Genomic DNA, 13,062 nt, shown 5'->3' with positions numbered 1-13,062 from the left:
GACCGAGGTTGCCAGGCACTCTCCCTGACCGAGGTTGCCAGGCACTCTCCCTGACCGAGGTTGCCAGGCACTCTCCCTGACCGAGGTTGCCAGATACTCTCCCTGACCGATGTTGCCAGATACTCTCCCTGACCGATGTTGCCAGATACTCTCCCTGACCGATGTTGCCAGATACTCTCCCTGACCGATGTCGCCAGATACTCTCCCTGGCCGATTTCGCCAGATACTCTGCCCGATCGAGGTCGCCAGATACGCTCCCCGACCGAGGTCGCCAGATACGCTCCCCGACCGAGGTCGCCAGACACACTCCCCGACCGAGGTTGCCAGATATGCTCCCTGACCGATGTCGCCAGACACTCTCCCTGACCGAGGTCGCCAGACACTCTCCCTGACCGAGGTCGCCAGATACGCTCCCTGACCGAGGTCGCCAGATACGCTCTCTAACCAATGTCGCCAGATACGCTTCCTGACCGAGGTCGTCAGACACTCTCCCTGATTGATGTCGCCAGACACTCTCCCTGACCGAGGCCGCCAGACACTCTCCCTGACCGAGGCCGCCAGACACTCTCCCTGACAGAGGTCGCCAGATACACAGCCGAATCTACTCCAACGAACTTGAAACTTCCACTGCCTCTTACCAGGGGTTGAGGGGCTGGGACCATAATAGCTGAATAGACAAGTGTTTTGACAAGAACAGATATCTAACCAACACCTTTTACACAGAAATGAGGCTACTTTCAGGAAGAAGTACATCATGCCTGCGTACAATATCAGTCATATGGTTATTGTCAGTACTATCCAAAAACAAAGCCTAAAAACAACTACAACCAACGCTAGCAATGGTTATACTGGTGAAAATAAGTAGAGTGTGCTTAGGAGCCTAATGTACGCCCAAAACGAAAGAGGATAACTTTTACCAAGGTATGCCTATAGGCTACTGTTTCAAACGTTTCAGATTGCCATATAACTTGGTACATGTAGTCCACAATATGCTAACACCAATGAAGAATTATTTTACTATTTGAATGTCTCCATACATTTCACATTGTCATGATGACAGCCGTGCTAATGTTGGAACCAATTTCCTCAGCGTATCAGCATATTGAGAAGGAAATAGGCACTTACACTACCCATATCAACGTAGTTTTTAGTTGTCCAAAATATATTTTGCCATGTCAGTTGGAATACACATCGACATACAAGCTAACGGGCATATATTTCCCCCGTTAGCCTGTATGTTGATGTGTCATTGACCGGGCTAGCATGCTAAGCATTACACTAAGAGCTACGCACCATCACACTAAGCATTTGTTGCAGGAACATACAAGCTTTGTTAGACAAGATCATAGACTGTATTGGACAATATAGTTTACATACCAAATGTCCATTTCCATTAATCACAAGTAATAAGAAAACCTAAATGCCTGACTTACCTATCAAGGAGGATATTAGCAAGTGTGGCGTCAGATGAAAATGTCTTCAATGGTCTCCATCTTTCAAAGGCATCCCTGATACAAATTTTGGTTTTGTTCCTGGCTTTGTCATGAATAAGTTGAGAATGGTAACTTTTAGATTTACTAAGGTCTGACATGTTAAAGGCCTACAGAAATGAGATTTTCTTATTTAAACGGGGATAGCAGGTCCATTCTATGTGTCATACTTGATCATTTCGCGATATTGCCATATTTTTGCTGAAAGGATTTAGTAGAGAACATCCACGATAAAGTTTGCAACTGTCGGTGTTAAGAGAAAAGCCCTGCCTCTACCGGAAGTTGCAGACGATGACGTCACAAGTGTGGGGGCTCCTCACATATTCACATTGTTTTTAATGGGAGCCTCCAACAAAAAGTGCTATTCGGACCGAGAAAACGACAATTTTCCCATTAATTTGAGCGAGGATGAAAGATTCGTGTTTGAGGATATTGATAGCCACGGACTAGAAAAAAATTAATAAATTAAAAAAAAACTAGTTAAAAAAAAAAACGCGATTGCATTGGGACGGATTCCGATGTTTTTAAACACATTTACTAGGATAATTTTGGGAAATCCCTTATCTTTCTATTGTGTTGCTAGTGTTTTAGTGAGTTAAATAGTACCTGATAGTCGGAAGGGTGTCTCCACGGGTGTCTTGATGCGCAGTGTCTCAGGGGAGTCGACGGCAGCTATGGACGGCACAAGCTCAGCTTTTCTCCGGTAAGAACTGACTTTTTAACCACAATTTTCTCACCGAAACCTGCTGTTTGACATTCGGTTGGGATCCATGCCTGCTTGACCGCGCTCTGATCCATAGGAAAATTTCAGCTCCGGCAATTTTAAACAAGGAATCACCGTGTGTTTGTGTGGCTAAAGGCAAAAGCTTCCCAACTCCATCTTTCTACTGTGACTTCTCCAATATTAATTGAACAAATTGCAAAAGATTCAGCAACACTGATGTCCAAAATACTGTGTAATTATGCCGTTAAAGCAGACGACTTTTAGCTGTGTGTGTGTGCAGCGCTCATACTTCCTAAAAACGCGTGACGTCTTGCGTACACGTCATCATTACACAACGTTTTTAAGACAAAACTCCCGGGAAATTTAAAATGATAAATTAGTAAACTAACAAAGCCGTATTGGCATGTGTTGCAATGTTAATATTTCATCATTGATATATAAACTATCAGACTGTGTGGTGGGTAGAAGTGGGTTTCAGTAGGCCTTTAAGTAACTTTACCAGTGGCAGTAGCTACAGTAGATAAAGAGAGTGGTGCGTAACTGGCAACCTAGATGTTACACACTCAGACTTTCTAATTGGTCGAACGGTGGAGAGCGGGGCATTGAAATGAAAACAATAAAAATATTTTGGGGCTTTAAATCTAATTTTGAAATGAGCATATCCCCGTTGAACCACTGTTACCAGTTACAGAGGTATTGGAAAAGAACATGATATTTTATTTCCTTTTGACATTTCAGGGACATTTAATGATGACTTGACATGAAGTTATTACATATGGCTCCTTTAAACATGGGTAGTATATGTCAGTAAGCATCTTTCTTAACATTATTTTTAGAAAACATCGGACCACTAGCGACCAGAGTTGTACAGTACACCGATCTAAAGTACCGCGGTACTAATGAATTTAAACATGCCACGTAGCAAGCGCTGCTTTAAAGTATGTCTCGTCAAAGGCGGCATGATTAAAGTAGTACAATCTTTGCGTCACACTTAGCTAAACATTTGAATTACAATCATCGAGATCTGCACAATCAGTTTAAAGGTTAGGTTAGGGTTAGGTTATGTAGTAAAGGAGCTCCCCTGCTGTGCGCATGGCTTGATGCCAAATATCAGCAGAGTTAAAACCGCCCATGTAGCGCAAAATAATGCAGATGAAATGACTGGATTTTGTAACAAATTACCACAATTAGTGTTTTATCTTTAACAATGTGTGTTTTACCTGCTACATGTCTTATCTGTGTACTTTTGATCCATTTTATTTGTCTTAAAGCACAGACCAGGTGTGGCAAATGTAAATCATCATGCATTTAAATAAGGCTTTCTAGTCTAATCCAGACCAAGGCAAATTAAGGCCCGGGAGCCACATGCTGCCCGACAAGATTTTCAATCTGGCCCGCCAAACATTCCCAAAATAATTTTTTAGATCTTTAAGATGCAAACTGTAGCTGCCAGTGTGCAGTGATGTTTTCTAATGACCCTAAGTCTTGAACTATACAAACTGTTTCAATAGTTGGAATCTGTGCTTTTGCATGATATATTACAATTTCCCATATGAGTTGGGAAATTGTGTTAGATGTAAATATAAACGGAATACAATGACTTGCAAATCATTTTCAACCCATATTCAGTTGAATATGCTACAAAGACAAGATATTTGATGTTCAAACTGATAGACTTTTTTTTTTGTGTGCAAATAATCATTAACTTTAGAATTTGATGCCAGCAACACGTGACAAAAAAGTTGGGAAAAGTGGCAATAATTACTAATAAAATTGAGGAATGCTCATCAAACACTTATTGGGAACATCCCACAGGTGTGCAGGCTAATTGGGAACAGTTGGGTGCAATGATTGGGTATAAAAACAGCTTCCCAAAAAATGCTCAGTCTTTCACAAGAAAGGATGGGGCGAGGTACACCCCTTTGTCCACAACTGCGTGAGCAAATAGTCAAACAGTTTAAGAACAACGTTTCTCAAAGTGCAGTTGCAAGAAATTTAAGGGTTTCAACATCTACGGTCTATAATATCATTAAAAGGTTCAGAGAATGTGGAGAAATCACTCCACGTAAGCGGCATGGCCGGAAACGAACATTAAATGATCGTGACTTTCGATCCCTCCGATGGCACTGTATCAAAAACCAACATCAATCTCTAACGGATATCAACACATGGGCTCAAGAACACTTCAGAAAACCACTGTCACTAAATACAGTTGGTCGCTACATCTTTAAGTGCAAGTTAAAGCTCTACCATGCAAAGCAAAAGCCGTTTATCAACAATACCCAGAAACGCCGCTGGCTTCTCTGGGTCCGAGATCATCTAAGATGGACTGAGGCAAAGTGGAAAAGTGTTCTGTAGTCTGATGAGTCCACATTTCAAATTGTTTTTCGAAATATTCGACATTGTGTCATCCGGACCAAAGGGGAAGCGAACCATCCAGACTGTTACCGATGCAAAGTTCAAAAGCCAGCATCTGTGATGGTATGGGGGTGCATTAGTGCCCAAGGCATGGGTAACTTACACATCTGTGAAGCCACCATTAATGTTGAAGGGTATATAGAGGTTTTGGAACAACATATGCTGCCATCTAAGCGCCGTCTTTTTCCCCTGCTTATTTCAGCAAGACAATGCCAAGCCACATTTAGCACGTGTTACAACAGCGTGGCTTCGTAAAAAAAGAGTGGGGGTACTTTCCTGGCCTGCCTGCAGTCCAGACCTGTCTCCCATCAAAAATGTGTGGCGCATTATGAAGCGTAAAATACGACAGCGGAAAACCTGGACAGTTGAAGGACTGAAGCTCTACATAAAACAAGAATGGGACAGAATTTCACTTTCAAAGCTTCAACAATTTTTTTTCTTCAGCTCCCAAACGTTTATTGAGTGTTGTTAAAAGAAAAGGTGATGTAACACAGTGGTGAACATGTCCTTTCCCAACTATTTTGGTACGTGTTGCAGCCATGAAATTCTTAGTTAATTATTATTTGCAAAAAAAAAATAAGAGTCTATGAGTTTGAACATCAAATATGTTGTCTTTGTAGTCTATTCAATTGAATATGGGTTGAAAATAATTTGCAAATCATTGTATTCCGTTTATATTTACATCTAACACAATTTCCCAACTCGTATGGAAACGGGGTTGGTATCTTGTCTTTGCAGTCTATTCAATTGAACATATGTTGAAAAGGATTTGCAATTCATTGTATTCTGTTTTATTTACCATTTACACAACGTGCCAACTTCACTGGTTTTGGGTTTTGTATATATACTGTACTTCAAAATGTCAAATATCAGTGCCGATGATGGGTCGATCTCTAGTCACGACTGTGCGGTCGTATTGCTCGGATCGTCACCTGCGTGCTTGCTCCGAGCAGGAGAAGGTGGACGTGGCTCACAAGCGAGACGTGGAGGGGATGGGCATCCCGGAGATCAAGTACGGAGAGTCCATGTGCTTCGTGCAGCACATGTCCACCGGCCTGTGGCTCACCTACGCCGCGTTGGATGCCAAAGCGGCTCGTCTGGGGATGATGAAGAGGAAGGTCAGCTTGTTCATCCACGTTGCGAGCGAGCACAGCTCATTCAGTCATGGCTTCCGTGCTTGCAGGTCATCCTGCACCAAGAGGGCCACATGGACGACGCCCTCACTGTGTCCCGCTCCCAGACTGAGGAGTCCCAGGCTGCTCGTATGATTTACAGCACAATGGGTCTCTTCAGGCAGTTCATCAAGTAACTATTCACAAGTGCATGTTTCAAAAGTATGGATAACAGTCATTGGCTCTGTGCACATGGACACATTTCATCGGAGTAAAAGCTTAATGCTCTTCGGAATATCCAGACCCGTTTGGATCACAATTTCCTTCTGATCGAGACGGGTAATTTATGCCAAAAGTCATTTGGATTGTAGCGTATGAAAACACATCTTACCAAATTCGGGTTTGAATGATCCTTACTGTGCATGTCAGATATACTTTGGTGGTGGAGCGGGACTACATTTAATAGTCTTGGAATGAGACAATTAAACATGTACAGACGTAACATTATGCTGTTGCCTTTGCAACAAATTAGCAAATTAAAAAGTTAGGATTAGATTGTCATGTGTTGAACGTAAAGACCCGCGGCAACCTGTACATTATCACAACATTAAAAGCACAGAACAGCTGTGTAGAGGTTGCCCTCTAGTGGGTTCTTCGGACCAGCACACCCTGCAAGGAGAGCCCGGAATTCAGGGTATAACACTGTTTTATTTTCATAAATGTGGAGAGGCTTTTGCTTTCTAGCTAAATGTCTTTCTCTATCTCTCTCTGGCTCCAACTCCAACCGCGTGTCTCAATCCGGCTGCTGCTAATAAAGGCGACAGGTGATTAGATAACAAGGCCCACTTGGGCCATCTACTCACCCGTTGCTGTGTTCGAGGCCGGTCCTGGCACACCCTGTTCCACGGCTGGCCTGCAGGCCACGCCCCCATCCGCAAGCTCCATTTAAAAAAAAAAAGGTAAAACAAAAGTAGTGAACAGGAGGAAAAAAATGATAAATAAATACTGTGATAATCTTGAACAAGCAGAAATGCACAAAGCCATGTTTGGTTACAGTGGAAGTCTCCTGCTTCTATAGCACAAACAATAACACACCTTTTCGTCTGTTAAGTTCTGCGTGTGTCTAAGTAAAGTATTCCGATTTAAGGTGTGCTGCATGAAAATTCACGTCATAATCAGATAATTTTTTCAGGGTCCATGTACAGATGTTGCGTTATATGCTGTTGACTTTGATGATTTGAAACCAGACTAGCAAATTAAAAAGTAGGGTCTGGATTGTCGTGTGATTGTAACGGTAAAAGAAGGGCTGCAGTTGTTGTCTTAACGAGCTGTTTTATTTACAACTTGACAGCTAATTCATGTGCTAACTGCGAGCCTCAAACACGCACACAAAATGTCGTAACATGAAGATGCGCCACAACACGTACACAATCACAACATTAAAAGCACAGAACGACTCCATTTCAAAAAGAGATGTGAAACAAAAGTAGTGAACAGAAGGAAAACAAAATGATGGATTAATACCGTGATAACGTTGAACAAGCAGAAATGCTCAAAGCCATGCTTGTCTACAGTGGAAATCTAATGCTTCTATAGCACAAACAATAACACACCTTTTCGTCTGTTAGGTTCTGCGCATGTCAAAGTAAAGTATTCCGATTTAAGGTGTGCTGCATTAAAATACACGTCATATTCAGATCATTTTTTACACGGTAACATTCTAATCCCAACGATGAGATGTCCATGTGCACATGGCTACAGATGAATAGCTGTAAATGGATGTGTATTCTTTCAGGGGCTTGGACTCTCTGAGCGGGAAGAACAAGTCTCCTGCAGCGATATCACTCCCTCTGGAGGGAGTCATTCTCTCCCTGCAGGATCTCATCTTCTACTTCCGCCCCCCCGAGGAGGAGCTGGAGCACGAGGAGAAGCAGACCAAGCTACGCTCTCTCCGCAACCGGCAGAATCTCTTTCAAGAGGAGGTAGGTGGTGGCCTTCCTTCCTTCCAGCATGTAGTCATCGCCTGCAACTAGGGATGGGAACCGGATTCGGTACCGTTATTAGTACCGACCGAACCGTGCCGATTCACGTAGAATCAAACTTTCAGACTTTTGCAGACTCAAAACACTCGGCTCAAACACTTGGCGGGCAAACAGGTGTTTGTGCCTCTGAGTCAGTGCTTCTTAATACTTTTCTGTCACCCCCCCCAGATGAAAACATTTTGCGTTCTCCCACTCAAATTGAAAGTCATCTTTATTGTCAATTTTTAACATGTTCAACTGTAAAATAGTTTTTTTTAAGCAATATGTTTGTTTACTGACAAATATAAGTAAGAATTTAACATTATTTTATATTAGAAATGGCTAAAGGTGGCATTAAAGTATTGCTTCAAACTTGGTGCGGTATAGCTCGGTTGGTAGAGCGGCCGTGCCAGCAACTTGAGGGTTGCAGGTTCGATCCCTGCTTCCGCCATCCTAGTCACTGCCGTTGTGTCCTTGGGCATGACACTTTACCCACTTGCTCCCAGTGCCACCCACACTGGTTTAAATGTAAAAATTTGATATTGGGTTCCACTAAGCACTTTGAGTCACTAGAGAAAAAAAGCGCTATATACAGTAAATATAATTCACTTCACTTGTGTAAAAATCACAAAAAATGTTATTATTGGCTTAATTTTAACAAAAAATCTTAGGGTACATTAAACATATGTTTATTAGTGCAAGTTTGTCCTTAAATAAAATAGTGAACATACTAGACAACTTGTCTTTTAGTAGTAAGTAAACAAACAAAGGTTCTTAATTGTCTGCTGACGTATGCAGTAACATATTGTGTCATTTACCATTCTATTATTTTGTCAACATTATAAAGGACAAACTGTAAACATTTATTATTAATCTTCTTGTTTATTTACTGTTAATATCGGCTTACTTTCTGTTTCAACATGTTCTATCTACACTTCTGTTAAAATGTAATAATCACTTATTCTTCGGTTGTTTGATACTTTTAGTTTTGGATTATACCACACATTTAGGTATCGATCTGATACCAAGTAGTTACAGGATCATACATTGGTCATAATTTAAGTCCATATGTGTTCCGAGACGTAAATAAAAAATAAAAAAAATGTTGTGATGATAAAAAATATTGATGTAATCATAGTAGTATCAACTAGATACGCTCTTGTACTTAGTATCATTACAGTGGATGTCAGGTGGCGTTCCACTCATGACATTTGTTTACATTCAGGAGTGCTACCTTGCTGTTAGCGGTAAGCGATTGTATCCTCCTACAGCAGGGGTAGGGAACCTATGGCTCGCGAGCCAGATGTGGCTCTTTTGATGACTGCATCTGGCTCTCAGGTAAATCTGAGCTGACTCTGCTTAACACAATAAGTAATTGACTTTGGGAGGTCGAGTCCACGGTCACAACCTATTGTGATCGAGGGAGTTGAGGTACAGACCGTGGACTCATTCAAGTACCTCGGGGTTTGGGTGGACAATAGGCTGGACTGGACTGTTAACACGGACCATCAGTACAAGAAAGGACAGAGCAGGCTGTACTTCCTCAGGAGACTGCACTCCTTCAACGTCTGCAAAAAACTCCTGTGGATGTACTACCAGTCTGTGGTTGCCAGTGTTCTGTTCTACATGGTAGTGTGCTGGGGGGGCAGTACATCTAAGAAGGACAGCTCCAGACTTGAGAAACTGATCAGACGGGCCGGTTCTACAATCGGAATGAAACTGGACTCACTGGTGACGGTGGCAGAGAAGAGGACTGTGGACAAACTAGTGAGCATCCTGGATGATGCCAGTCACCCTCTGCATACAGTTATCAGTAGCCAGAGGAGCCTGTTCAGTGCTAGACTGCTTCATCCCAAGTGCAGGACTAATAGACTCAAGAACTCCTTAGTCCCACACGCCATTAGACTGTACAACTCCTCTCTGGGACGGGGGGTGGGGGATGTTAGGATGACAGGGGATGCAAAACAATAACAGTGCAATACGTTTTCATAACATGGTTACTACTGCCTTCTTTGTCCTGTTATATTCCTATATTACTGTTATATTTTTATTCCCATTGTTGCTTTTTAGTTTTTATTCTTATTGTAATATTTCTCTATTTTGTTTCCATTTAAACCCCCATTATTTACTTTTTACTTTTATTTAAATTGATCTCAACTCTGTACACTGCTGCTGGAATTTCAATTTTCCTGAAGGAACTCTCCTGAAGGAATCAATAAAGTACTATCTATCTATCTATCTATCTATCCATCTATCTAATGAATATTTCCACTTGTAATCACAGTGTTAAAAAATAATGTTCAAAATATAAAACATTCTCGTGCATTTTTAATCCATCCGTTTACTACCGCACCTGTTCAAGAAGTTGCGTTGATGGTAAGAAGTTATTTATTATTCGTTCGTGTGGGGCTTGCCCTCCTGGGGGTTCTTCAGACCACCAAGCACCGACATGAGAGCCTGTTTCAGGGTTACAATATTGATTTTTTTTTCAATAAGTCTCTCAGTTGCTTTCCAGCAATTGTATTTTTCTCTTCCGTTCTCGCTTGTGCTCTGCCTCTCCTCCTGGCTGCTGCTAATAACAGAGCGACAGGTGATTAGATAACAAGGCCCAGGTGGGCTGTCTACGCACCTGTCGCTGATTTCGAGGCTGGTCCTGGCAACACCCCGCTTCGCTGCAGGCCCACAGGTCACGCCCCCTCCACAGTTAGCTTCAGAATAACAATGTTGTTACAAAGAATACGAGACCTATTATACTCTAGAAATGTTGGTCTTACTTAAAAATGCACGCGTTTAGTTGTGTTCAGTGTTAAAAAAATATTTTACGGCTCTTACGGAAATCCATTTTAAAATATTTGGTTTCTTGGCTCTCTCAGCAAAAAAGGTTCCCCGACCCCTGTCCTACGGTGTGAAGTGAAGCATGTTTGGCCATTCCTCGTCCTCCAGTGATAATGAAACTTGTAAAAAACATACTTAATTTGTCGCCATGGAGGCGAGGCTTAGTTATTTAGAAGTAGCTAAAACACTGCAGACAGATTAGCTGCTAACCTGCTAGCCATGTCTTAAAGCACATCTTCCTGAGAGTGTTTCAGTGTTATAACTTCACCTTTATTGTTAGTTTTAGGCCCTAAATGCATCCGTTCTCCCTTTTCAGTCCACACACTGTGTCTGCTTGTAAGCACTCCGTGTGTGCGTTGTCGATCATGCTCCATTGCTCGTAAAACCAGCAGCGTCATGACGTGACGACGACGCGCCGTCATGCCTGTAAAAAAAAAAATAAATATGGCGAACTGGTACTTTTCAATTAGAGTATAGTACCGTTTTTGACTCAGTAGTAGGGGATACTATACTAGTACCGGTATACAACAACCCTAAAGCGGGGTTCCTAAATGGAGGTATCACTGTATTTGAGTTTATTTCATCAGAACGACAGCAATGCATGCCACACACGACGTCCTACGTAGCTAACATGGCGCCTGTTGTTGGAGTTGTCCATACTCTAATGGAAGGGTACCCGGCCTACATGCAGTGCTTGTCCATGCAATGCCACATTTCTCCACCAGGGGATGATCACCATCGTGCTAGAGTGCATCGACCGGCTCAACGTGTACAACACGGCGGCACACTTCTCCGAGTTTGCAGGCGAGGAGGCCGCCGAGTCCTGGAAGGAGATTGTCAACCTCCTTTACGAGCTGCTAGGTGCGGGAGTCACATGCAGTAGGACCACGAGGAGAAGCCCGATATTTCTGACGTGACTTTGTCTCCCTGTCTTGGACAGCTTCCCTCATCAGGAGGAAACCGCTCTAACTGCGCCTTGTTCTGCGACAACCCTGGACTGGCTGGTCAGCAAACTGGACCGCCTGGAGGCCTCGTCAGGTAAAACATGACAATAATGATAATAATAATAATAATACGCTTAAACTAGGGCTGGGCGATATGGCCTTTTATTAATACCTTGCTATTTTTAGGCCATGTCACGATATACATCTCGATATTTTGCCTTGACCTTGATTGAACACTTGATACATATAATCACAGCAGTATGATGATTCTACGTATCTACATTAAAACATTCTTGTTCATACTACAATAATATATGCTCATTTTAAACTTTCATGCGTAGACGGAAATCACAAAGAAGTCAATTTACCAAAACTGTATTTATTTAACTGTTTTCAAGCAGTGCACAAACATTCATGTCATTTCAAAACAAAACGTGCAAGATTGTCAGAGACATTTTAAAACAAGCTATTAGTGCACTTTTGTGCATGATGTCATTAAGATGACACTAAAAGTACACTTTTTGTTTACAGAACTCCAATACAATTGTTTAAAACATATAAAGTGCACTTTTGTGCATGATGTCACAACAGATATTTCAATAACTCCATCCATCCATCTTCTTCCGCTTATCCGAGGTCGGGTCGCGGGGGCAGCAGCCTAAGCAGGGAAGCCCAGACTTCCCTCTCCTGCCTACTTCGTCTGGCTCTTCCCGGGGGATCCCGAGGTGTTCACAGGCCAGTCAGCCGGGAGACATAGTCTTCCCAACGTGTCCTGGGTCTTCCCGTGGCCTCCTACCGGTTGGACGTGCCCGAAACACCTCCGTAGGGAGGCGTTCGGGTGGCATCCTGACCAGATGCCTGAACCACCTCATCTGGCTCCTCTCCGATGTGGAGGAGCAGCGGCTTTACTTTGAGTTCCTCCCGGATGACAGAGCTTCTCATCCTATCTCTAAGGGAGAGCCCCGCCACACGGCGAGGAAACTCATTTTGGCCGCTTGTACCCGTTTCATATTTTCAGTTATTTCAATAACTTGCGGGCCTCACAAACATTAACTTTTCAAATCAAGGTGCGGGCCGCAAAATATAGTCTCAGACACGGCGGCCCGCGGGCCAATTGCGGACCGTGGGCCGCGTGTCTGACACCCCTGATCTAGAATTTACTTTTAGCACGTTTGAGACTAAGTAGAAGAAGTAGCCGCCATCATATAGTGTGTCAACAATAGCAGCGTAAGCTAACATTAGCTCACTACCATTAATTGACTAACGTGGAAACTGACTTAAACAAGTGAAAAACTTATCCGGGTGTTACCATTTAGTGGTCAATTGTACAAAATATGTACTGTACTTTACAATCTAATAATAAAAGTTTCAATCAATCAATCAGTTTCAATCACTTCTATCAATGTGCCACTAAAATCAGTCCGTCTGCGTTAGCGCTTATAATAACGATATCACTCATATTTGGTTAATTTTCAGGTCACAATATGTAAATGGAGTATTGTTGGCTCTTCTGGATGT

The 13,062-nt window shown here is 42.5% G+C and overlaps 1 protein-coding gene across 1 annotated transcript in view; it reads left to right on the top strand.

The window, feature by feature from the left end:
* ryr1b (ryanodine receptor 1b (skeletal)) overlaps positions 1 to 13,062 on the top strand; it is a 230,498-nt gene that overhangs the window by 47,761 nt on the left and 169,675 nt on the right. Inside the window, 6 exon segments of the mRNA XM_061877905.1 lie at positions 5,586 to 5,750; positions 5,816 to 5,937; positions 7,540 to 7,726; positions 11,326 to 11,479; positions 11,554 to 11,582; positions 11,584 to 11,638. Of these exon segments, the coding sequence (XP_061733889.1) occupies positions 5,586 to 5,750; positions 5,816 to 5,937; positions 7,540 to 7,726; positions 11,326 to 11,479; positions 11,554 to 11,582; positions 11,584 to 11,638 (712 nt within the window).

Source organism: Nerophis ophidion, linkage group LG18 (genome assembly GCF_033978795.1).
Source record: "Nerophis ophidion isolate RoL-2023_Sa linkage group LG18, RoL_Noph_v1.0, whole genome shotgun sequence".
In the NCBI taxonomy this organism is placed as follows: Eukaryota; Metazoa; Chordata; class Actinopteri; order Syngnathiformes; family Syngnathidae; genus Nerophis; species Nerophis ophidion.
The sequence above is the reverse complement of the archived record's forward strand: the minus strand, read 5'-3'. Positions and strand labels throughout refer to the sequence as shown.